General features: G+C 50.1%; 1 protein-coding gene across 2 annotated transcripts; it reads right to left on the bottom strand.

Annotated features, from left to right (window-relative positions):
* Nucleotides 1-624: 624 nt before the first annotated feature.
* Igfbp2 (insulin like growth factor binding protein 2) lies at nt 625-25,850 on the bottom strand. Of its 2 annotated transcripts, none has more exons than XM_050123797.1 (4): nt 25,710-25,850; nt 3,641-3,870; nt 2,810-2,950; nt 625-1,103 (listed from the first exon to the last, which is right to left on the bottom strand). In XM_050123797.1, the coding sequence occupies exons 2-4, from the start codon at nt 3,812-3,814 to the stop codon at nt 939-941; spliced, it is 480 nt and encodes a 159-aa protein (XP_049979754.1). In that variant the 5' UTR covers nt 3,815-3,870; nt 25,710-25,850; the 3' UTR covers nt 625-938. The 2 variants fall into 2 exon arrangements, with proteins under 2 accessions (XP_049979754.1, XP_049979753.1); XM_050123796.1 differs by lacking the exon at nt 25,710-25,850 and adding an exon at nt 24,989-25,470.
* Nucleotides 25,851-26,093: the final 243 nt, after the last annotated feature.

Genomic DNA, 26,093 nt, shown 5'->3' with positions numbered 1-26,093 from the left:
AGATTAGATCTATTTAAGTCTCCCTTAGTGTCTGCATTGTTGTCTAGGTTCTCTGGGATTGTGATTTGTAGGCTGGTTTTCTTTGCTTTATGTTTAAAAACTACCTATGAGTGAGTACATATGATAATTGTCTTTCTGAGTCTGGGTTATCTCATTCAAAATGATGTTTTCTATCTCCATCCATTTGCCTGCAAATTTCAAGATGTCATTATTTTTTTCTGCTATGTAGTACTCCATTGTGTAAATATACCACATTTTCCTTATCCATTCTTTGGTCACAATCAATAGTTTCTATGTGATTATTTGGGTCTGGGCAGCCGGAAAATGAATGAGCAGTTTCCACTTACAGAAGACACTATGCTCTCCCCCACCACCCATCTTCCTCTAAACAATCGGCAAGAGCAGTCCAAGGGGTGGGAAACCTTCCCTGGTGGGAAGCAGCAGAATCCTGGGTCCCATCACAGACCTGAATCTGGGTACAGAATCATTTTTCCTGTCCCTGGGTTTGGTGGGAAAGTGACTTTCCTGTGCTTTCGGATGTTAGGGCCAAGTTGGACAGGAGGCTCAGTCTGCCTCTAAGGCTGCTCCCCAGGGACGCCCAAAAGACGCACGCAAGACACACGCTTTGTTTTTCCTTCCTTTAATCTTAAGTAAAAGAGACACGGGGGATTCAAAAATAAAAATTTCTTTCCCCATTCCCAAGCCTGTACCCAGCACCCCCAGTGCCACCCTTCCCCTCCCCAAGAGAAGCAGGAATGGAGGTCCAGGTTATTTGGAGCTGGAGGGGGGGCTGGGAGGCTTCTGAGCTCAGTGTTGGTCTCTTTCCAAATATAAATACATGTGTCAAAAGTGGGAAATCCTCCCTACCCATAACCCTAGCACCCTCCATTTCTGCTGGTGTTTGGGGTAGGGGAGCCAGGCACCAACTAGCTGCGGTTTTACTGCACCCTCTGGGTGTGAGCCCCGCCGGCCTCCTGCTGCTCATTGTAGAAGAGATGGCACTCGGGGTCTCCCCGAATGGTGGGGGCTCCCTGGATCAGCTTCCCGGTATTGGGGTTCACACACCAGCACTCCCCACGTTGTCCATTCAGAGACATCTTGCACTGCGAGGTGAGAAGAGTAAAAGGCGAGGATTAGCACCTCCCCTTTCCCTGTACCCGGCCCGGAGCTGGCCAGTTCCCAGGTGCGGGGCTACTGAATCTTGTTCTGCTCTAAGTGAGCACTAGCAAGGTTGTCACCGTGCAGATTCCTGTACAGGTGACCCGAAAATGCTCCATGGCCAACATTGGAAGGACGCTGATACTGTTGGCCTATAGGCTGTGCCCATCACCAGGGCTGTTGGAGACACTAAGATCAAGAAATGCCTCAGCTCCCATGGGAGACCCAGAATAGTGAGAGTGTAGCCATGGTGTGAGAGGAAAACCCTCACATCACGGTGGAGTGTGTGCCGGGCACTGCGCAAGCAAGATATTCCACCCACCGACAGTCTTACATCTAGAGTAACATCTACAGTCACATAATCCTCTCGACCACTTTGTGTATCGGGCACCATTAACGTCCCCACTTTGCAGCCGTGAAACTGCAGCAAAGACTGGTTCAGCGAATGTTCCCAGCTCCTAAGGAGAGAGCTGAGACCTGAACTTGGGGTATTCCGACCCAGGGTGTCTGATCTTGTCATATAAACTTCAGTAATCATTGTTGTAAATATGTTTAGGGGCTCACAGGGTACAGCAGAACATCTGTTGCTCGTTAGAGGTGTTCATTATTTCTTCTACATTCCAACTGATGCAATTAGCTTACACTTGGTGGGAAAGGCATACAAACAGCTCTTAACGCTGGCATCACATGGGGCTTGCAGGGGCGGGGGGCGAGATGCCTTTGTTGAGGGAGCAAGACCCAAAGCAGAAGAGCAGATTCTTGTATCCCAGCTGCTGGTTCCACACATCAATTCCTTAAGTGAACCCTGACTGGCAATTAGGATGACCACGAGAGTTCTGTCTCTAACAGACCCAAATCTCTCACATCATAACCTGGCATCTAAATTTTTCCAAGCTGCCCGGACAATCCCACATGCACTCAAGTCTATCGTGGTCTGCCTAACAGTTCAGTCCCCCCTCCCACCACACCCCAACTTCTGCCAACCATATCCCTGCCCCATCCCTTCTCCTCCTTCTTAAAGGAAGTTGTGAGGCGGAGGAGAAAGTGAGGGGTGGACCACCTAAAAGGACATATACATACGGAGAAGCAAGAGGGCAAAGGATCCTGGGAGTTTACTTCAACTTCCTTAACCCTTGCTAATAAACAGACTGCTGTGTTTAGGAGATTCTCAGTACTTGATCCCCAATTTCCTGTCTCTTGAGATAACCAGGTATCAGAGAGGCTACCTGGTCAACGGTTAAATTGGGGATTCCAAGAATGCGGTTCATGTTCCACTAACAACACACGGCAGCATCTTAAAAATGCAAGCTCTAGATTCCTACCCAACCTATTAAGTGATGGCCTCTGGAGGGCCCGGTGGTCAGCTCTCGGGAAAAGCTGAAGCGCAAGGCCTGGAACCTACTTCCCTGGCTTCTCCAGGGTACTCCTTCCCAACAGACACCACGTGCAGACAGAAAACAGCTGAGAGAGTGGAGAGGGCCCTGGAGCCTGCCCAAGGCCAGGGACAGAAGCCTCTTAGAGCTCACGCATCATCCCTTTGGTTACAAAGTCTGCATCCTGGCTCAACGCTCAGCCTCCGAGATCACAAGCAGGCAGAGCAAGAGCGCAGAGCTGAGCGAGGGCGTTCAGCCGAAGCTGCACCCACACTCACCTGTTTAAGGTTGTACAGGCCGTGCTTGTCACAGTTGGGGATGTGCAGGGAGTAGAGGTGCTCCAGGGGTCCCCGATCATCCGGAAGGCGCATGGTGGAGATACGTTCCAGGACCTGGTCCAGCTCCTGCTGGCAAGGGGTCTAAAGGCAAATGTACACCTGGGGTGAGAAGAAGGAGCCCACGAAACACTAGCACTAGACAAGGTCTACAGACTCCCTCAACACCAAATAGCTAGTAGGGCAGCATCTGCGGCAGCCAAACCCACTGTGCCAGCCTACCCATCCAGAAAGTCTCATGGCTGTGGACATCTGAGTCTTATAACCCCAGCAACAGCTTCAATGAGTCAAAGTGGGCTCTCGTTGAAAGATTAGAATTTACATCTCAAGTCATAGCCCAGTCCAGCTCAGACGTTGTCCCTAGACAATTTATACCCCAACCCGATTCAATTACTGTCCCTGAAGTCAAGACTCTAACCACTGGTCCAAGCTCCATTCCCTAATATGACCTAACCAGGGTCATTTGCCCAGATAGTTAAGCTGGTCTAGGAAGAAGCTCGTCACAACCCAGGAGAAGCAGGCTTTGTCTGCGCTCCTGGATATTTCCCTGCCAGTGTTCCAAAGTCAAACAGACACATGAAGAAGGTTTTAGGAGAGATTTCCAGATACCATTTTAGAGACATACATGCCATGTGGCTCACAGGTCATCAAATATGATGATATTGTTCATTCGTGGTGGAGCATATGGGACATGGAGTGATAGCCTTCCCAAGTGTGACGTATTCCCCCTTTCCACACCCTCTTCCCTCCAGCAGATTCCAGTCTTCCACTGACCCTGGCAGGAGGTGGCCGCAGCTTCTTGGGCTCCTCCAGGCTGAGGTGGTGTTTGCCGCCTTTACCCATCTGCCGGTGCTGTTCAGTGACCTTCTCCCGGAACACGGCTAGCTCCTTCATGCCTGACTTGAGGGGCTTCCGGCCAGCACTGCTTCCGCCTCCCAGCATGTTCATGGTCCCATCCACATGATTCTCCACCAGGCCCCTCTCAGGGTGGTCATCACCATTATCTGTGGAGAAGAGAGAAGGCACTTCCAGATTCAGCTTCCCAAAGAGAGGGGGCTTGCGGAACCCTAACCTCTAGGAAGGTGGCTGTACCAAGAGGGAGAAGACTTAACAACAATGTCCAGGGCCATGCTCCCTCCACAACTTAGCTGGATTATCCATTTCCATCTCACAGTAACTCTTTCGGAGATATCATGGGTTGGATACAAAATGCTCCCCTTACAGACTTGTGTGTTTCAACTGTCAGTCCCCAGGTGGTGGCAGTGTTGAGGGAGGTTGTGGAGCGGGCTGGGAGAGGGGAGGTGAGGGTGGAACTTGGAGGGTTATGGTCCACCCTGCTTCCAGGGCCAGTCTGCTTTCTGGTTCAGACTGGGATGTGTCAAGCCGCCACCACCCCACTGGCACTGCTTGCCTCTTGATGGCGGGTGAAATCCTCTGAAACTATCACCTTAACTAATGCATTCCTCCCCAGAAGCTGCTTCTGTGGGGCATCTGAGCGCAGTGAAGAATAGATGGGAGGTTCCAGTGGTGTCCCCATCCTTCACACACAACATGGCGCTCAGAGGCCACGTGATTGGCCACGATCAAACTCAAGCTGTGTGATGCCAGAGAAATGGGAGAGCCATCCTCAGTTCTGCCCTCATCCTCCGAAGCTGGGACACAGGCGCACAGAAGGATGAAGACAGGCACAGAACTCAACACAGAATGGACACAGGCCATCCCTGGGTCCATTAGAATCTACCGGACTCATCCACAAACACCCCAAGTTTAAGTTCTCCTTCATTTATAGTCTGAACAGAACTGTCTGAACAGGGCTGAGGTTTTAAAAATTCCTCCCATAAGCACCCTGGGCCATGGCAGAGCTGGCAAGGGAGAAGTATAAGGCAGACAGCCACCTGCCAGTGAGAACCAGGCCCATCACTGTTTGCTCATCCCTCCCTGATGGGAAGTCTCCATAGTTTTTGGCTCCTAGGCTCCTCCTGCACAGCTATGGTACTAATCCCACTGGCTCTTATTCTGTTAGGACATCTACCTATGTGTCACACCCCATCACACTGAGAGGCCCCAGTACAGGACCTATGCATGACAGCTTTGACTCTGTAAATGTAGCATCTCACGAGGCATGAGACCAAATCAAGCTGCCTGCTGTGGAGTGGCCTTTAGGTCTCCTCAGGCTGTCTTAGAACCTACTGCACACAGAGGACTCTAGAAGCAGCTCCTAGAAGGCTCACTCATGTCTTTCCAAGGTAGTACGACAGAATGGGAATTGTGGGGTCAGGTCTGCAACCAGGGGGGATGCACCGTCAGTCCAGCCACAGCCCACAAGTCCCAGTAAAATCTAGGTGTTTGCACAATGGGTGTTTTTTAACAAATCTTGCATCATTATGCCCGGCTTTTAATTCTCTATCCCCAAATGAGATAACTCTTAAAAGTACTTCTAGAAAAACATTGAGGCAAGGTACATAGCTCCCAGAGAACCAGTATAGCGTTCCCCCTCCGAGGCAGTACTACAAGTTGGAAAGAGACAGAATTGACTGCAAAAGGCAGGGCAGACTGCCACATTTGAGTCATTAGAAACCAGACGGTACTCAGTAAGGGACGATGCAGCTCTTCCCTGCCAGGGACAGTACTGGGTACCAATGCTGGAAGCTGCACCTGCTGCTGAGGTGCCTTAGCATCCAAAAGCAACCAGTAGGGGTCTGTTCCACACCATCCCTTCACACGGGGCAGAACTAACTCTCCTGCAGCAGCTAACCCCCTCCACCCCACCTCCATCCACAGCCACACCAGGCCACAGCTCCACAGAAAAGAGCACAGGGTCTTCCCAGGGCATCCAGGGCACTAAGCTTGCGGACCTATGTGTCCACACCCTCCTGGGCATTTAAACCACAGATAGTAGCTCAAGAATCCCTTGACCGAGTCTCCAAGGTCAGGCCAACACTGAATGCCCAGAACACCCTCTGGAGACAAATTTGCAAAGAGAGGGGTACTCTCAAATGCTAGGTACTCGGGTCTAGAGTCAGGCAGGGAAAACTTGTCCGTTAGACACAGTAGAGACAGGAGACAGATGCCTAGAAAATGTTTTGTTCATATTAAAGTCAGAAGAAGAAAAAAATTACTTTTTAAGTCAAAAAGTCTTAAGGTAAAATATTAATATACTTGCAATTATAAAGTCAGATGCTATCAGCTTAAAATGTTTTTTTTAAATATTTATTTATTTATTTACTTATTTATTTATTATGTATACAATATTCTGTCTGTGTGTATGTCTGCAGGCCAGAAGAGGGCACCAGACCTCATTCCAGATGGTTGTGAGCCACCATGTGGTTGCCGGGAATTGAACTCAGGACCTTTGGAAGAGCAGGCAATGCTCTTAACCACTGAGCCATCTCTCCAGCCCCAGCTTAAAATGTTTTTATGGAAGGGTCCCCAAAGGTGAAAAGGCCTAAGATTCGTGCAGCATCCTAATGTAATCCTTGCTGGATCCAGGCCCCAGAAGAGCAGGGTCAGCTGGGCAGTGCTCTCCCGGGAGGCTAGCTGGCTTCCTGTCCTGAGAGGTCCCCAGCCTCTCCAAGGTGAAAGCCAGTTTGTCCCTCCTCACAGAGGCCATCTGGATTCAAGGGTATGTTTCATACTCTCCCTTTATTGATCTCACCATGACCAGCAAACATGCCAATAAGATGGGGAAACCCACAGGCATGTCTTGTTGACACAGGCCCTTTTAGAGGCTGCAGGACATCCATTTCTTTCTCTGGAAGAGTTTGCCAGACCCAAGTAAATACATCAGGAAGCAGGAGCCTAGGGAAGAGGAATGAAAGGCTGGCCAAGTAGAAAGCAAAATAACAATAGGCTGAGAAAGACCTTGTGCCTTCTTATCATCCTTGGCCAAAGAGGTTCAAGGGTTCAAGGCCAAGGTCTGATTGACTAAGTCCATCTTTTCCACTCAGCACCGTCGCCAGGCTCTCTGTGCTTCCACTGATAATTTGTAAAAAGAAAGCGATTGGCTTCCAGCTTCTCGATCTTTCTAGAAAGATTCCCAAGAGCTGTTCATGTTGCGTACAGAGTGAAGCACGATGGGAGCGTATGGATGAACACATAGATGTTATTTCCAGATTGGCCCCCACGTCACCTGAACAAGCATCCCTCACCCATACATTTTTTTATGTATAGCTACAGAAGTGACCCATGGGGAAAACATTCCAAATAGGGAATTTCAGCTAGCGACGGAATGTTGTCTCAGAACAAAAATACCAAGGTGCATTCTTTTCTGCCTAAGAGAGTTAGATCCCAAGCAGTATTTATTCAGCAACCACTTATACGTGCAGCTAAACAGGCCATGTACAGAGGCCACTACAGGAAACATAATCACCCCCAAGATCTAGGTGGAAAAGGTTTCAGGCTTTGGGATAACCGGTAGGAACTTGAGACATCTCCCTACTGGTTGGTAAACATCGGCTGTTCTCTCCAGCACAGCAACTGAGGAAAGAGGTCAACATGGAAGCATGAAATTTCAGTTATAATAATATACAAAAAGTAAAGCTTTTCCAAAAAGGCGAGAAGTAGGCAATGGGATAAAGAAAGTCAGAGTCCCGCCGCTCCCCTTGGAAACCCATGGTTCATGATCTGTGGGAAATTCTAAATTGTTATTAGCAAAACAAACCCCAAGAACCTAAAAGTACTCCCTCCAGGGTTCTTGTTCTGAATACTTGGCCCGGGTCCTTACCTTCAAGCCTTCACTGTCTTCCTAAGAGACCGATCAGTCTTCCACTTTCCTGCCCTGTATTTATTCTAAACAACTTCCCAGCCTTCTGCCTCATGATGATCTCAAGCCCTGGGAGCTCAGGCACCACTGAGGTGAAGACTCCCAGTCTTCAGCAGGTGCAGGCCTTCCAGACCCAATTCAAGAACTGTTTCTGCACATCAGAGCACACGAATTGAGTGCTAGCTGCTTTCCTAACTCTGCCCTGGCTGGACACAAAATCCGCATGGCCCCTTTGCTGTCAGTCTCTCCCACAATGCACCTAACCCGGACATACACTAGCCCTCTTCCTCTTCTTCCTCCTCAGACGACTTCTCTACTAATAGCCATGGGAACAGACAATTCATTATCAGACTCCAATGGGCAAAGCACCCCAAGAACCAGCCAATTGAATTCTGGACTATGAGGCATTGTTCTTCCGTTGTTTGGGTTGAACCCTTTCATTTTTTTGACCTCGCAATTCACATCAGGGCAGTGGGAATAATGGCTAAGATCTAACATGATAGCATTTTATTACTCTCCTCATTCAAACTTTCATCATGGGAAAAAAATCAAGCTTTATACAAGATAGATTGATAATCTGTCTCTTGAATGCGTAAATATAAGATTGTCTGCCCTGTAGGGGGAAAGTAGCTTATATCTAATAACAGAAAAATCAAATGCATGGAAAAAACTAATTAGAAGACAGTTCCCAATATTCTAGCTGTAATGTTTCTCCATTTTTATTTTTAAGATGTTATTATTCATTTCACTTTATGTACACGGATTTTTTTGCCCGCATGTATGTCAGTACACCATGTGAATGTAGATGCCAGAAAAGGGTTTCAGATGTCCCTGGAACTGGAGTCACTGATTGTTGTGAGCCATAATGTGGGTGCCTGGATCCAACCTGGGTCCTCTGTGAGAGCAGCAAACACTCTTAACTCTCTAGCCTCCTCAGTTTGATTGGGGGCGGGGGAGGGTGATATTCTATGTTTCCTGTTTTTCATTTTTCACTTTTTGCAGTTCTGGGAGCCAGCACACACTGCAGGAAGAGAGAAAGAGGGGCCTATTTGTTTGCTTTATATACATATGTTTGCTTGTTTTCAAGGAGACTCTTGCATGGGGTGTAAGTTTGAAGTAGACGATTTGGTTTCTTTCATCGTTTGTGGTTCTGGCTATGGTACCCCCAGTCTGGCTGCACACTCTACTACAGAACTATATGTCTTGGCTAGTTATTTAAATCTGATATGTGGCTAAACAGCAAAGTTCTCTGCGGCTAAACAGAAGTCTCTGGGCAAGATTGGACTTGTCTAAATTTATTTTATTTACAGAATTTATGCAAAGAAGGAGGGAAGACGACGGTGGGGGGTTCAGAAGCACCCAGCTTACGTGGGTAAATGTCCAGTACACACAGGAAGCAGCCTGTGTCAGCGAAAACCATAGTCACTCCCTTTGAACGGCTGATCACTACCACTACACTCACCTTCATGGCAACTGCTCCCTAGCACATGCTACAGGGTGTAAGGCAGCCAGAAGAAAGGGAGTCCCGTTTGTTCATTTAGTTAATATTTAACCTGAAGACTTTAGTCTTCTGAAGTGACATTGTACTTTTCCCCTTCATTTCTTCAATAGGTCCAGGACAGCAGGAAGCAGTGGCCTCTAGCTCTGGAATCCAGACAGCATACAGGGATGCCTGGATACAGAATGGTGCACAGGGATGCCTGGATACAGAATGGTGCACAGGGGTGCCTGAATTCTGAACGGTGCACAAAGACACCTGGATACAGAATGGTGCACAGGGGTGCCTGAATTCCCAACAGTGCACAGAGACGCCTGGATACAGAATGGTGCACAGGGGTGCCTGGATTCTGAACGGTGCACAGAGACACCTGGATACAGAATGGTGCACAGGGGTGCCTGGATTCAGAATGGTGCACAGGGGTGCTTGGATACAGAATGGTGCACAGGGATGCCTGAATTCCGAACAGTGCACAGGGGTGCCCGGATACAGAATAGTGCACAGGGATGCCTGAATTCCCAACAGTGCACAGAGACGCCTGGATACAGAATGGTGCACAGGGGTGCCTGGATTCTGAACAGTATCAAGTGTTCCTGAATTCTAAATGGTAAATGAGGTGTCTGAATCTTAATGATGTAGAGCGATGTTTGTCATGGTATACGTTTGTCCCCAGAACACAGACTTGTTTAAGCAGTGAGTGACCCTCTCTGGGTTGGTAGGTCCACCTACCCTCTGCCGACATCCGGCTTCTGTCCTAACTCTCATTCTTGTCCCCCTTTGTTCCCAGAACGGAAGCCAATCAAGCAAAGCCTGGGATCTCCTGGGCACCACGGCCATACTTTAGAAGATGTCTCCTTGTCCAATAGACCACAACAGACGACCCTTCTCTCAGAAGCATGCTTGTGGAAGGAAATGGCTGGGTCAGTGTTTTGATCCACAAGCCTCAGGAAGCATCCGACAGCTACTGCCTATTACTGCCCAGATGAGTAGTGAAGGGTCCAGGAGATACTGTCAAGGGAAAAGCTAAGGAGGTGCACGCCATTCTCTTTGTACAGGAGAGCAATGCAAAGAGGAAGGCAGAGCACTGGCAGCTTGGCTGAGGAGTCTCCCCCACCCCCCATCCCTCAGTTCTTCATCACCAGTCTTTGAGCTCCAGAGCCTGACTCACTCAGCTCTAGCACAGTTGGATAAGCAGTGTTGGCTTCAAAGTCAGAGGGTCATAACCTTGAGTTTGCTACCCTTGGTGCCGTGAGTGAGGCCAGGTAGGGTGCTGAGCCGGGTTTGGCATCAGTGTGTTGTTCATCTGTAAGACAGGGAGTTAGACTAGGTCATGGTTTCCAAATGCAACTACACAGAGGGATCATATGAAACCTCTAAAAATAGTCTTGGACCCAAGCCCTGGAGATCCAGAAGGAGCAAGCCGGGGCTAAGACCAAAACCTGTTAAAATAAGAACCCTCAAACACTGGCAATTCCAGAGTTCCATCTTTCTGTGATTCTTCTGCTGGACTTTCTTGAAGTGCTTGATGAGAAGAAAAAGAGACCTCTTCTATTGGAGCAAGAAAGCCTCGGGTAAATACTCAAGCTTTCTCGCCATTGGCTCCCGGGTTTGTGGCGAGGCACATGAATGCTTGCACGCACGCAGAGGGGCTGCCCTCCTTGGCCAGGCACCACGGAGCTTTCTAGAGCATTGCCTTCATACTGCTGTGTCATCGCAGGCTCCCCCTGAGCAAGCACAGTCTCCCAGGAGCCTCCCTGCCTGTGCACACTCAAAAGAGCTGCTTTATAAACACCGGGTTCATTCCTGGAATCGCAAAGACCTGCGGAGGGTCAGAGCTGAGGCAGACAGTTTGAGAAAACAAAAACATGCTCAAATTCAGCCCAGGTCCTCTGGGGCTCGGCAAGCCGAGTTGCCCTTGAAGAGCCAGAGAAACCGATATCAAGATGTCAAACAACACTATCAGTTTTCACATCTTCCCATGAGCCCTGGACACTTCTCCTCCCTCCGGGTCACTCACGTCATCCAGGAACCTGGCAAAGGGACTCAGTGACCAAAGGCCGAAGCATGGAGTGTGTGCCTTAGCGTACACTTGGACCAGAAACCACAGGGACGGAAAGAAAATGCCTGACTCCCAAATTGTACCTGTGCATATGCACAGAGTATATGCATAAAAACTGTTCAACTATCTGCATTTGTAAATTAGTCACATCCTGGCCAGAAGGTGCTACAGTTGGTAAATGAAAACACAAAATGGACAGGGTGACATAAAGGAGTAACACACCGCAGCCGTGAGGACGAGCTTTCACCTGTGTGAACACCAACAGATTCAAAACCTTATCTACAGCTCGCTCTCTCTCTCTCTCTCTCTCTCTCTCTCTCTCTCTCTCTCTCTGCTGTTGTAGTTGTTGTTTTTGTTTTGTTTTGTTTTTCAAGACGAGGTTTCTCTGTGTAGCCATGGCTATCCTGGAACTCACTCTGTAGACCAGGCTAGCCTAGAACTCAGAGATCTGTCTGCCTCTGCCTCTGCCTCCCAAGTGCTGGGATTAAAGGCGTGCACCAACACAGCAAACTTTTCCAATTTACTGTCAAGAACCTGAACAATATTGATCATCCATCACACACACACCTGCATACAAGCAAAAATATGGATATTAGCCATTCATCCCACTCATCATATGTGTGAAAATCCCTTTAGATAAAAAAAAAAGTGCTACCGAGCCAGCTGTGGTGATGCACATCTTAATCCCAGCACTCAGGAGGCAGAGGCAGGTGGATCTTCAAGTTTGAGACCAGCCTGGTTTACACCATACTGAGTTCCAGAACAGCCAGGGCTACATATTGAGACCCTGTCTTGGGGGAGGGGGAGGTACAATTTAAGTACGACATACTAGCAGACAAAATTAAGCATTCACAATTCTGGGAAGTAGACTGGGTGTTTTTATGTTTCTTATTATTTCTAGACTTAAAAAAATTTCTCTGGGCCAGGGTTATACATAGTTCAGTGGCAGAGTGCTTGCTAGCATAGACAAGGCCCTGAGTTCCATTCCCAGCACCACATAAGTCATTTCACCCACTGGCTTCTGTCACCTTGACACAGCTGGAGTCATGTGAAAAGAGGGAACCTCAACTGAGAAAATGCCTCCATAAGATCAGGCTGTGGGCAAGCCCACAGCGCATTTTCATAATTAGTGATCAATGGGGGAGGATCTAGCCCACTGTGAGGGGGGGCTGCCTCTGGCTGGTGGTCCTGGGTGTTCTGTAAGAAAGCAGACTGAGCAAGCCATGAGGTCCAAGCCAGTAAGCAGCACTCCTCCGTGACCTCTGCATCAGCTCCTGCCTCCCAGTTCCCATCGGATTTGAGTTCCTGCCTTGGATTCCCACAGTGGACTGTGTCTCAGGATGTGGAAGCCAAATAAATCCCTTCCCCCTCAAGCTGCTTTTGGTCATGGGGTTTCATCACAGCAATAGTAACCCTAAGACAGCCACCAGCCACTCTTCCCCTATCTTAAATAGGGTACGGACAAACTTGGGGAGCCCTAGAGCACTACTGACTAGACAAGGCCTTCACTGACACAGCAGGCATCAACACCACTTTCACTGGCTGGAGCCATGTCGCCAGTAAGGTTTGCCCTCAGATAAGTCTCTACACTGGCCCCTCACCATTTCTCTGTGACAGAGGCATGAAGGAATGTGTCAGGGAAGACGCAGAAAGGGTTGCAGAGGGTCAATACCCAAGAAGAACAAAATGAAGATGGTTCAGCCCAAATAACAGAGTCAAGTGTATCCTGGTGCAGCTCAAAGTGTCAGTGGTATGGGGCTCGGCAGATGCAAAGAGGTAGGGATGTCCAAGGGGCAGTGGGAAGAGAGCGGTTCTGCTCCCCCCAAAAAAACAAGAGGAGAGATCCAGATAATTACCTAGCTTGGAATTTCACAAGAAAGACTAAAAGTGACAAATAGCGGGGAGGGAGGTGCACGACCTGGGGATAACTTAGGCCTTTGAAGGACTAAGAATGGATAGTGTGGCTACTGAAGGTGCAAACCCACTTGACATCACGGGGCAAAGCATCCTAGTAACTCAATTCTACTTCCTTCCTACTACTTTAGGTCTACTCTATTGACAAAAATGGGAGTAGGCGTGGGGAGGAATACGGGTCTCAATGGATAAGGGGCCCGCCTGACAACCTGGGTTCAATTCACAGGACCCATGTGGTAGAAGAGGACTGGCCTGTGGAGGTTTGAATGCTATGCCCCCCAGGGTCTCTGGCTTTTGAATGTTTGGTCCTTAGTTGTTGGCCCTGTTCAGGTTTGCCCTTGTCAGAGGAAAACGTCATTGGAGGTGGACTTTGACAGTAAAAAGACTTCAACCACCAGAGTGACTCCCACAGTCCTGATCCACTTAACTGCGCTGTTATCACAGTAATTACGGTAGTTCCTGCCTGAGGTCAGCACAGTTCAGCAAGGAGCAGCCGCTCCTGCCTCAGAGTCATTTGGTGCTTCTGAGCTGAGCACAGTTTCAGGCACACAGTAAGTCCACATAGGAGCCGCAATCAGCAGTTTAATTCTGAGACTGGGTGTGCAGCACAGAAACTCTTTTTCATCCAAGTTACAGCCAAATCTGACACGCAGAGCACTGCTCAGTCTGAAAACATGTCTCTGTATGGCGGCAGGAATCCGCCATGCTCTTCCGCCTGCCTAAGCCTGATTCGGCCTTCTGCCCAGGTGCAGGCGGGGAGCGCTGAGCCATCTGCACGGTCTCAGAGCACTCTCCTCCGATCCCAAGCGGGAACACAAACTTCCAGGCCCATAAAAGCCTTGAAATGCTTTAAAGCCAGAGTTCACACTGGCAGCACAGTGCCCAGGAAGCAGCGCTTTAAAATGACGCAGCTTTTTTTTCTGCTGCTGTTGCTGAATCAGGAAATTTCTCTACAGCACGCCACCAACAAAGAGCAAAACTCTGCATTGAACTCTGTTTTTTCTCTGTTTAAAATTAAGCTCTCTCAGGTTTTTAAGTGGATTTAGCCATCACGTCTTGGTGCCATCTGTTGAAATAAGAAGCTGACCTTTCTGACCACTCTTCCACCTCCTTCACCTCCTGAGGGCCTCCTCCCTGGTACTCCGCACCGACACACTGAACCCGGAGGAAGCAGAAAGAACTGTAAGACCTGTAAGGATGTCCGGGCTTGCCAGCCACACTCTCAAACCAGCACACCATTGTCCTGAATATAAATGAGCGTCTTTAAATAGGTCACCGTGCACGCTTCAGCTCAATGTCCACGATCCTTGACTCATCGAACACTACATCACATCCATCACCCTCCTTGATGTGCTCTCTTGGGTGAAGGAGCAACAATCCAAACTAGAGACAAGGGATGGAACCGTGAGCAGGAGTTCTCATGTCTGAGCCCATGAGATGACTCGGTGGGTAAAGACACTCGCTGTGCACGCATGCTGTCCTAAATTTGATCCCCGAAAGCCACATAAAGGTAGGAGAGAATCAACTCTACGGAGTTGTCCTCTGGCCTCCACATGTGCTCTATGGCATATGCAAATTCCTCTACCTGACGCACACATGCACACACGCGCGCACACACGCGTACACGTGTGCACACACGCACGCACACACACATGCATGCACACACGCACACTTCTACTATTACTAATAGTAGTTTTAAAAAGAATCCTCATTTCTGGGATATAAATGGGCCATCAAGCTACCAGAAGAATCATAGTTTGGGAAGATGTCAACGGCTATGACTGCCCATTGGAAATCCTCAGAGACTCCAAGCTCTGGATTCACTGAAGGCTTTGCCAAACAACACACTACCCCAGGCATCCTCCTTTGTCTTCTTGTTGATGAGACAGGCTTCTTCACTAAACCTGGAGCTTGGTGGGCTTCAACTAGAATGGCTGGCCAACAAGCCCCAGTGATCCTCATGTCTCTGCCCTCCCAGCCCTGCTCCCCATCCCCACCCCCACTACAAGCACTTGTGACTGCTTTCAGCTTTTTTTTTTTTTAACACGTGGGTGTTGGGGACCCAAACTCAGATCCTAGAGGTTTCATGGCAAGTGCATTTACCTACTGAGCCAGCTCCCCAGCCCCGCCCCACCTCCCACCCCCACCTCTACCCCCTGCTACACCTCATCAGAGTTCTTGAGATGACCAATCAGACTTGGTCTAAACAGGCACTGACTCCCTCCTGACCTCTGCTGAGGTAGGGCAAGAAGGGATCAGAGGATGCATAACCTCATTTGATTATTGGAGTTCCTGTGTTACATCATTTGTATACATAACTCCGTTTATTATCAAACAATCACAAGAGGTTGATGGATTTTTCTCCCCTCTCACAGTCGATAAAAACCCTGGACTGTGGAGGCCTGCTGCACAGCTACCTTATCAGAGGTAGGGCCCAAACCAAACCCAGGTTGCTGGGCTACACAGCTCTTAACTCCTCAGAATGCCTTCTAATTGTTAAGGAAAGGAGAGACAACCATGACATTTCAACCCTCGGGGAAGAGGGTTATCAGTTAATATGCCAGGTGGTCTCCCTCAACCACAAAAGCCTTCCCAATCCAGGAAGCCCAACCCACTTGACCCTTTACCCTGTCTGGCACACCTCCTCCAGTTGGCTGCTGGTACAGCCAGTCAGCATTACCAGTGACAGGGGACAGTCTCGGGATACCAGGGGAACTGCTATTCTATCTTTTCATGGCTTTGGGCACTTCAGAAAGCAAGTTCAGCTCCCAGGGGAGATTGGGTATCTTCCATCCCGAAGTAAAGACAATAGTCCCTGAAGAAACTCCCTTGGGAGCTGCATAAAGAAACATTGTTGAGAAGTTATCCCTTAATTACTGCCGCCCAGGGAAAACGGACTTTTCCAGGAAACAGTATATACCCCACCGACTTTGTGCACGGATTAACTCTGGTGGAAGAGAGCACAGGGACGAGAAGCCCGGGCCATGGGTTTGCCTTGGCTCTCGACCCAGAATGCAGCCTTGATTTCTTCATCTGACTCTGAGCTGTGGAAGGAAATGTCTGCAGCAAGTCGTTCCCAACTGTCCCGGACTTAGCGTCTGCCCGCCGAGATGGCACCTTGGCTACCAGCTCTCTCCCACCCTCCAGTCTAACTTGGACCCCGCCAGCTGGATGCCAGCCCCACCCCCCATCTTTTCAACCCACCAGGATGAACACACTAAATAAGCTCCTCTGGTCTTCCAAGCTCCAACAAACTGCCAAGGCTTTCAGGGCCCCCAGCCCCCTTCCCTCCTCGACATCCTGGCTCTGTCTAGTTCCTTGAATGAACATAGGCTAACACACCTACACCCGTCCACTAATTAGAACCCCCCCCCCCAACTAGGCTTCGCTCCCAGCCAACTCCACCAGGGTCTGTGGGCTAATTTCTCTGCCCAGCACCTGGAGGTATGCCAACCCGTCCCCTTCTCCCCAATCTTCACTTCTGCCCTGCTTCCCGACAGCCAGGAAGGGATGTGGGGCAGACAGCCAGAAGGGCTTCAAGGCTTCCAACTGCCTACCCTCCTCAAAAAAAAAAAAAAAGTCTAACTGCAGTGGACTATACTGCTCTCCCTCCCGGAAAGCCAGTTTTCTGAGCAAGGTCTCCCTCTGAGTCCTGACTGACACTCAGGCTGAGCCAGCCCAGATCTTCCTTGGCTTTGTGAAGGAACAGAAGGGGAGGGGGCTAGGAGCCAAGGAGGAGGAGAGGATGGGGGATGGTCTATTCTCCACTAGAGAAAAGGAAAAAGAAAAAAATCCCTCATTCTGCTCATTGTGGGAGGAATGCTGAAGCCCCACACATACCCTTGGTCTCACAACCCATCCCCACCTTGAAGGGTCTAATCCACCCCAGATTCCCCAGGGTCCTGGATTCCAACCTAAGTAGGTGCTGACCACCCCTGCTTTCCTGGAGGCCCATCTCAGTTAGATGCCTAAAATCAGTTGTCTGAAAACATGCAGGCTCCCATTCGGAAGGCTTCCTTCAAACATTAGGCAAGGCCCCAGTTCTCAGAAAGTCCTGCCCAGGCCAACACGCCCCTGCGGATCACTCTTCCCCAAAAGCTGACAGGCAGCAGTCGGGTGTCAGCAGTGAGCTCAGCTCTGGGGGCCATGTAGTAAGAAAACACTGTCCTGGAGAGAACCTCCAAATTCTTTGCCAGGATCATGTTCAAACTCCTGGCACCCTAACCTCAGAGACACCAGACCTGAAAGTGTCTACTTCGCGGGAACAAAAAGGGGATCTCAGCCTTCTTTACGGGGTTTGACCACTGCACGCCCCTGAACACACCCATTTGTGCTAAGTGTGTGCAGCACTTGTATTAAGTGTCTGACTCTGCTCTATCCAGTCAGCTTCCTGTGAGGAACACCTGCAGAGAAAGGGCGTCCCACCATGACCATCCTTGCCCAGTGACACCTCAGCTATTCTCCAGTCTTCCAAACTCTGCCAACTGGAAGGCTAAGCATCCAGGTTAACTGCCTGAAGGCAGGACTCGATCCTTAAATGAGCAGAAAAGCTGGCACAAGAACCCAAGAGTCCAATCTCTAGGGTCATCTCTGTCCCTCTGGTTTTTACTCTGGGCACTGTCAACTGGAACGGTCAGTCCCAGAAATCTGGACACAGGTCCCAAAATGCACTGAAAAACAGCTTAACTCACACAGAAGAAATGCAAGCCATTTCTTCTCAGCTGGTTTTATATTGCGTCAAAGTGCAGCTTCATTACCCCGTCCACAAAAGGATTCTCTAAAGCCCAGAGAACACAGGTCAGAGAGAGCTGGACTTATTCCTTCTCTAGGTGAGGAGGTTATAGCATGATCAGGGCCCTGCTTGTTGGGGTTTCTGTCCCACCCAGTACCCCACAACTGTTTAGCCCCAAAGAAAATCACACATAGGTCTCCAGAAATTATAAGCTGATTGGCCCATTAGCTCTAGCCTATCACTGGCTAACTCTTACATCTTGATTAACCCATTTTTCTGATCTATGAATTAACTCTGCCCTCCCACAATTGCCTTTGTCAGAGAATTTCATCACAGCAACTAGAAAAGGAACTAAAACATTTTGTTTTGAAACCCCAAACTCATTACAATCCTCCCGCTTCTGCCTCCTTAAGATAATCAGCATAGGGATCTGGAGAGATGACTCAGCGGTTAAGAGCATTGCCTGCTATTCCAGAGGTCCTGAGTTCAAATCCCAGCAACCACATGGTGGCTCACAACCATCTGTAATGAGGTCTGGTGCCTTCTTCTGGCCTGTAGGCATATACACAGGATATTGTAATAAATAAATAAATAAATAATTTTTTTTAAAAAAAGATAATCAGCATAAACTATGCCTAGCTGTGTTATCTACTTTGACACACACCCAACAATAACCCAGTTGGGTCATAAGCACCACCAACTTCAGATTTATATACACATAAGAAAACAGAGGTTCAAAGAGACTTAACCTCCTACATCTGGATACCAGGCTGACATGTGGGATTGGGTCCTTAAGAAATGAGCAGCCCACCTGACTTGTCCAGTCTGCCCTTCATTTTAAGGGCCAGCTAACAAAACAGCAAAAATGTCACTGATCAAGATTAAGTCAGTTAATACGTACAACAACTAATTATGGGTAAGGCACACAACTAATGTGTGTGACACCCCACCCTGGTCACAACTAACCTAATATACACACCCTGCAAGAAATCAAAATCATCCCTACTTAACAAAGCCTGTTTTCTGAGAAAAGCCCACGCTCATCACAAGTTTTTTGTGGCTTTGGGTATGGTTTTCGGTTGTGGAACTCACAATGTAGCCAAGACGGTCCTCTAACTCTGGACTGACCCTGCCTCTGTCTCCCAAGTGCTGAGATTCCAGACATGTGCCATCCAACCCAGCTACCACACAGACAGTTAGACATGATGCTTGCTTGCATTGGGACCAGGTTAGTCTGGAAGCAAAAGCCAGGTTACTGTCCCCAGAAGCCGCTGGTCACACAGTCATCTCTCTCCAGATACTGTGTGACCCTTCTGTCCTCTTTATCTTCTCACTCATCATATGCTGGCCCCTTATGTTTTAAAAATGTCCTCTCCCTCACCGAAGCCAGTCATGGTGCCTATGACCTACCAATCATCTATGTGCAACAGGCATCCAGGAACAAAGCCTGTGGCCCATACGCTCAGAAGTATTTTTCTGCCAATAGCTCAACCCTGGCTCGACCACAGGGGTAGATGGTTCAGCAGCAGGAAGCCAATAAAACTCTTAGCTCTTAACTTGGTCCCTCCACTGAGCCCATGAAGGCATCTAGGATGAAAGTACAGAAAACCTGTAGGGCCCAGGTCTACCCTTGTTCTTGGGGTTCATCTTGAGGACAGTTTCTGGTCAGACAGCTAAAACATTGTTTGTTCCTGTGCTCCCTCTGCCCCACCTGGTGATTAGCTGTAGGGCATTGTTGACTCCATCTTTGGTATGGTAATTTCCCACCTGCCTGGGCTGAAATCCTCGCGCTGCAACTAGGTAAATAAGGATTTCCCCAAGGTTGAATAAAGGGCATTCGGCTGATCTCCTTTCGAATGTCCCAGGTCTCTTCGTGTGTTCTTTCAATCTCCAGCCCTTGCCCGACTAGCGTAGGGGGTAACACAGAATCGGGTATTACACTCCCCCCTTAGCTGGTTGGTGGTTAATCCCAGCACTCAGAGGCAGAAGCAGGTGGATATCAGTGAGTGTGATGCCAGCCAGGTCTGCAGAGCAAGATCCAGGACAGCCAGGACTACAGAGAGAAACCCTATCTTGAAAAGAAAACAAAACAAAATCCACAACTCCCTCCCCTAGGGTGATGGAGGAAAACTGGACGCAAAGAATGAGGCCACAAGAGGGGCTGACCCATCTTTGATGGCTCCCAGCCACCTCAGGAAAACGCCAGCCAGAGATAACAAAGAGAAGCTGAGGGGCCTGGAACATCTGCCAGCCAGATCTTGGGTTCCCTAGTGAAGCATCTGTAACTTCCACCTCTTTGGCTCCATTTTTAAAAAGCTGCACTACTCGCCCTTAGGAGCAAAGTGCCACATCCCCCATCCACGGAAGACCCATCTCTGACCCAGCCCCTGCCTGCTGCCAGCAGTCAGCCTTTCCTTCCGAATCTGCATTTTGTTCAACATTCCTGTCTCAGGTCACCTTCTACACCTCCCTCGGACTGGAGCTGAAGAAGGCTGGGACCACTGGATGGAACAGTACCCACCTACTCACCACGTAGTCAAGCATTCCAGCTGGGCCAGCTGTGAAGGAGGCACAGGCAGAGACAATCACGGGAGGTGGGGGAAGGGGAGCTACAGAGACTTCAAGGACAGCATAAAGGCAAGAAAGAACTGGAAACAAAAAAGGCGAACACTTTAAATGCAGCCACAGTGGTAGATGGCCGTGGCAAGCGAGCCAACCAATGAACTAAAGGTGTCTGCCTTCCTCCTGTCCCTTTAGCAGTGCTGGCCCTACCTTCCCTGTGATTTACCCTCTCTCCACTCCGTCAGCAGGAAGGGTTCTCCGGGCTTCCTGGCTATTCTAATAGCAACCTGTCTGACATTTTAGAACAGTGAAGAGCCACAGTGAGAACCAACCAGAAGCTCACCTGACCACGAAGCCTCTCCAAGTCAGCCCCGAAATGTCTGACGCTGAGCGGATGGATGGATTTCTGCTTCCGAGCAATCTGAGGCATTTGTTCTGATTACGGCTACGACTACTATTCTGGGGGGGGGGGTGCCACTGCACAGCTCTAGAAGTTAGAGGACAATTTGAAGGGACTGGTTCCCTCCTTCCACTCTAGGTTCTGGGGACTGAACTCAAGGAACAGGCTTGCATAGCAAGTGTCTTATCCACTGAGTCATCACACCCGCCCTGGAATACTTTTATAGGGTTACTTTCACTGACCTGCCCCCCCACACCCCTCCCTATTTTCAGGAAATGCTTTGCCTGGATGGGTAGCATAAGGTAGGCGGACAGTGAGAGCCATCCTAGCCTCCCTCTTCCTTTGGCTTGCTAGCAAACTCAACCATCCAAGTTGGCTGTGAGCCACTCCACAGAGAAGCCTCTCGTAAATGCAGCCAGTGGGTTCCCTCTCCCTATTCTCCCACCTGTTCTAATTTCAGGTAGCCTTACCCTGTTTGGTTAAAGTGCTTTGGAAGTTTATAACATCTTTTAGAGTTATTACACAAAGTTTTGGGGGTGTCTTTGAGGGGAGCAGATTGGTTTTGGTTTTTCAAGCCAGCGTTTCACTGTGGAGCACTGGCTGTCCTCAAACTCACTCTGTAGACCAGGATGGCCTCGAACTCAGAGATCTGCCTGCCTCTGCCTCCGGGATTGAGAGCATGTGCTGCCACTGCCCGGTCAATTTCTCGTTTTTAAATTTTATTATTTGTTATTACTGTGTTTGTGGGAAGGCGGGACCACATGTGTGAAGGTCAAAGGGCATCCATGGAGCAGGTTCTCCTTCCACCTTTATATGGGTTCCATGCATCAAGTTCAGGTTGCTATAGTAGACACCTCTACTACCCACTAAACTGTCTCTGCCAGTCCACAGGATTTGTCCTTCCTCAAGCTTCCTTCCACCTCTTGAGGAACTAGGTCATCACTGTCACAGGAAGGAAACTACGCAGGAACATTTCTGACAGTTGTAGAAGGCGAGGAATAAAGTCGGAACAAAGACACGACGTCACTGCTGCTTCCAATCCTAGCCCCTGGGCCAAGGCAGGCCAGGGCCACAGTTGTGTGCCTCCCTGGTCCCCCTCCACTGCCCTGACTCTGCTGCCTTGGTACAGAGCCACACCCAGCTCAGTTCCCAAACCAACCAACTCCAGGAGTCCGTAGTGCAGCCTCGCCCTTTGGTGGCCCTCAGCGAGGTGCAGTCAAGGGACAGGGTGGAGGAAGGCAGTGCTAGGAATCCGCTGAGACAGTGAGCCCCACTCATGGCGGAGTCTGTTTTACCATTGTGAACTCGGTATGCAAATTTATGCAAGAGGAGATGCAAAGCAGTGCCGTGGCTTTCTCCCCTTGATCTGGAAGCTCAAGTGAGCCGCTGTAAATCAGGGCCCCCTCTCAGTGGCTGAAGATTCAGGCCTCCCCGCTCATCACCGATCAGCAGGCCAGCCCTTGTGGCTCTGGGGCTTTAAATGACTGACCATTTCTATAGCACCTTTAAATGTGCTAAAGGCCAGATGGCCACTAGGGCGGCCCCGCCCCTCAGCATAATCCCCTGCCTTGTGTGAAACCGGGTGGGGGGGAATGGGGGACAGGAGGCAGGGAGATGCTGAGGAACCAGCCTGGCCTGAATTCTGAAAGGGTTTAGGTTGTCCCAAGCCTACACCCCCTAGTCTGTGACTCCCCAGAGATTATTTTAGGTTCTCCTGCCTAGGGCCTTATTTTCTCCGAGACCCTTAGAAAGCAAGCATGGATTTGCAACGGTCCTTGGAGTTCCCTTTTCATTCTTCTTTCAGACCTTCCCAGCCTGATTTCTGTTCCTACAAACCAAAGAGGCCCAGCCCATCACCTCTTGGGATGCAGGATCACCACCAGCCACTTCTACCCTCCGATGTGCCCACCCCCACACCCTGCCTTCCTGCCATCCCCCAAGAAGCCAGCAATACAGCCCCTGAGTCCCTGGGAACAAAGACAAAAGAGCCAAGAGCAAAGCCGGAACTGCTGGGCTGCGCTGCGTGGAAATAAGAGGGTATGTTTAAAATTCTCAAAAGCAACCTGCTCAAAGAGGAATGCTGGTGATGGGGGGAGGGGTTCAGCCTTCAGAGCAGAGAGATGGGTGAAAGACAGTGGGAGGGGGGGTACCAGTGGCCCTCATTGCTAAGATCTGTCTGGACCATGTGTGATATTCCCTCCCTACAACTGAGACTCCAACATTCTCCATACAGAGTCCCTGGTCCCTGCCCCAACTCAAAAGCCTCTCCCGCAGACACCCTTGCAAAACCAGGCTCCTGCCCAGATGACTCCTTTGATAGCCCTACAGTTCTGCCGACCAGGGCTTTCAAGTATACCTAACCTACTTAGCTTCCAGTTCCCAGCCCAACCCCTACCTTGGTTAATGTCCCCTCTTCCAGACAGGAACACGGGTGGGAAACGTGAAAGGCATCTGTCCCTTGGGTGAAGGCTGAGACAGCAGCTGGGACGAGTTGGTGGAAGACACGCCCATAACCAGGCAGAAAATTCAGAGTGACATTCTTCCCATGAACTCACCTCATTGTCCCCTAGCTCCCCTGACAACCCCCTTCACCCCACTCCACCCCCTCCCCCGCCTCCAGTTAGGAAAAGTGACCCAGGGAAGCTGCCACATCTGTTGCCTGCGAGAGACTCCAACCTTGTCTTGGGAAGCAGAAAGGCTGGATTTCAGGCTTAGAATGAAAGCAATTGGGGGGAGGGGGCATTAAGACCATGAGAGGAAAATACACCACGATTTAATAAAATGGTCAAAATCTGAAGGATTCCGCATGGCCTTTGGGTTATTCTGCTGAGGAAGATGATGCTGGGGTCGTGAGGAGGTGGGAGGGCATGGAGAATGGAATTCTTTTCCTTTTTATTATTACTTAGAAGCAAGAGGCAAGGATTACTCCCAAGGCAAGCTGAGAAAGAAGAAAGAAACCGTGGGACTCCAATCCAGAGGAAGCCCCACCTTGCTCTGTACTCAAGGTCAAAAATGCCCCTACAGTTAGAAGGCTTCAGCTGACCTCTAACTCTAAGAGGCAGAGTGAAAAGCAGACCAAGGGAAAGAGTGGGGCGCACAAAGAAATCGAAAAGCAGCGAGAGTGTTTGTACTTTTTCCTTCCTTCCTTCCTTCCTTTCTTTTTCTTCCTTTCTTTCTCCCTTTCTTTCTTTTAAAGCAACACCTCTGAGAAACTGGTCAAAGTCTCCTTTTAAACGTTAGCGAATAGTGGGCACAATTCAGCACTGTCTTCAAGACAAAATAAAACAATTACAACTTTCTCCAGACCGAAGAGGCAGGAGGCTTTTATAAAGAAGAAAAAAAAAGTGAACTCCTCGCAACCGGATTGTGTCCCTCAAGTTAACTTTTTGGGAAAGAGGGGCTCCTTAACAAAGAACCCCACCTTTCCCATTCTGTGGTATAGGACGAGTTCCCTAGATTCAGGAGGAGGTAGGGTGTGACACCCACCCATGTTGAGAGTTGTCGCTTCCAGGCTCTCAAGCTGCTCCAGCATTCAGACCTGAGGCCCAGATGCTCAGCTTGGCTGCCAGGGTGCCGGAATGCAGCTGGCGATCCGGCTAAAGTTACACAGATGGAGCCCCCTCCATTTTCCACGTGCAACCTTACCTTTTAAAAGACACAAGTCTTTTTCTTCTCACCTCCCAATACCAGAAAAAAGAGTCCCTCCAAGCGATCCCTTCTCACCCGAGGTCCGCGGTGTCACCTGCGCCCGGTGGCCTCAGCCACCCAGTAGTTTTCCCATCGGGGAACATTCGACCGGTGGTCGGTGACTCAACTTGTGTTCTAAATAAGTTTCAAGTTCCTACAGCCCCCACCCCCACCCCACCGCCCCTAGATCTGATCAAAACTCTCCTCACCACTAAGTACCGTCAGAGTAGAGGTGAGGGTCACTTTCACCAAGGGAAGACCGTGGTGACACGGTTTCTCCTCTCCCTCCTCGTTTACTCCATCAAAATCCGCTTGTTCAACCTCCAGTCTCCATCCTGTACTTTGGGGTTCCGGCACTCAAGAGTCTCCCTGGATCAGATCAAGGACTGGGCTCTTTCTCGTGTACAACAGTCCCAGGGTCCAGTCAGACTCTCCTTTCCCACGTGAGGGCAGCTAGCCAGGAGACCCCGCTGAGAGATTCCCCCGCACCCAAACTAGTCCGCTTTACCTGCAACCTGCTGTGGGGTAGCACCCACGCGACTCTTTTCACAGGTACCCGCGCCGGTGACCAGCGCCTTTAGGGGCAGCTCAGAGCCAGGATTGGGGTAGCAACGCAGCGACTGGGCGCAGCGCGGTGTGTAGACGCCGCATGCCTCGCCCTCCAGCCTTGCGCACACGGAGCAGCAACCGCAGCCGGGCTCTCGCACCAGCTCTGCGCAGGGCCCGTCGGGCGGGGGTCCACAGGCAGCCAGGCGCTCGGGCGTGCAGGGCGGGCAGCGGAACAGCACCTCGGCGCGCACTCCGGGACCGCAGCCGCCCGCGCCTAACAGCAGCAGCGACGGCAGGAGCAGCGACAGAGCGGGGCCGCCCAGTCTCGGCAGCATGTTGGCTTGTGGGCAGCGTTAGTGCGGCGAGCTAGCGGGCAGGTGGCACGGTCCTGGGGAGCGCGGGGGACGCCTCCCTGCCTTCTTTCTCCTCCCCCCCGCCTCTGCCGGGTCCTAAAAAGCCTGCTTCTCCCCGCCCCCCCTGCTTCTCCCCTCCCCCTTTTGGAGACCACTCCCTTCCCCCCCAAGGCACTCCTGCGTGCGGGCACGTGCTTGTGCACACGCCCACTCGCCCACCCTACGTTAGTTACTAGGGCATTAAGCTGGTCCCCCACTGCTCCGTGACCAGGGCTTTGCACCCTTCAGCCTTGGCTCGCCCGCTTCGAGAGAGTAAGAATAACTTACAAGCGTGGGTAGAATCGGCGTGGAGTGGGAAAGTGCCGGTGCTTTTGTCTCTTGTCTTTTAGTTAGTTCGATTTGGAAGGACTTAGTTTGCGCACTTCCCACGTGGCCGCTCTGAACTGACTACTGGGGAAACACAAAGGCAGTCTTGACCTTAAAGATTTCGGCGCTCTCACGGGCTCCCCACAGTCCTCGTGTTGCTAGGAACAATGACCTTGAGTGAGTCCCGAGGAAGTTCGGTCTTTTTAGACCAGGCTCGTCCTAGCACCTCCTAGCAACAACTTCAGTTTCCCAAACCAGAGCTCGCGGAGACGAATAAAAACCCGAAGTATTTCCTGGTACCGGACAAATCTCTTCCCTTCCCACTCCCAACCCCCAAGCCCTCTA

This window comes from Alexandromys fortis, unplaced genomic scaffold (assembly GCF_014885135.2).
Source record: "Alexandromys fortis isolate MF-2015 unplaced genomic scaffold, M_Fortis_MF-2015_v1.1 scaffold_220, whole genome shotgun sequence".
Taxonomy (NCBI): domain Eukaryota; kingdom Metazoa; phylum Chordata; class Mammalia; order Rodentia; family Cricetidae; genus Alexandromys; species Alexandromys fortis.
This window is presented reverse-complemented; position numbering and strand designations above follow the sequence as displayed.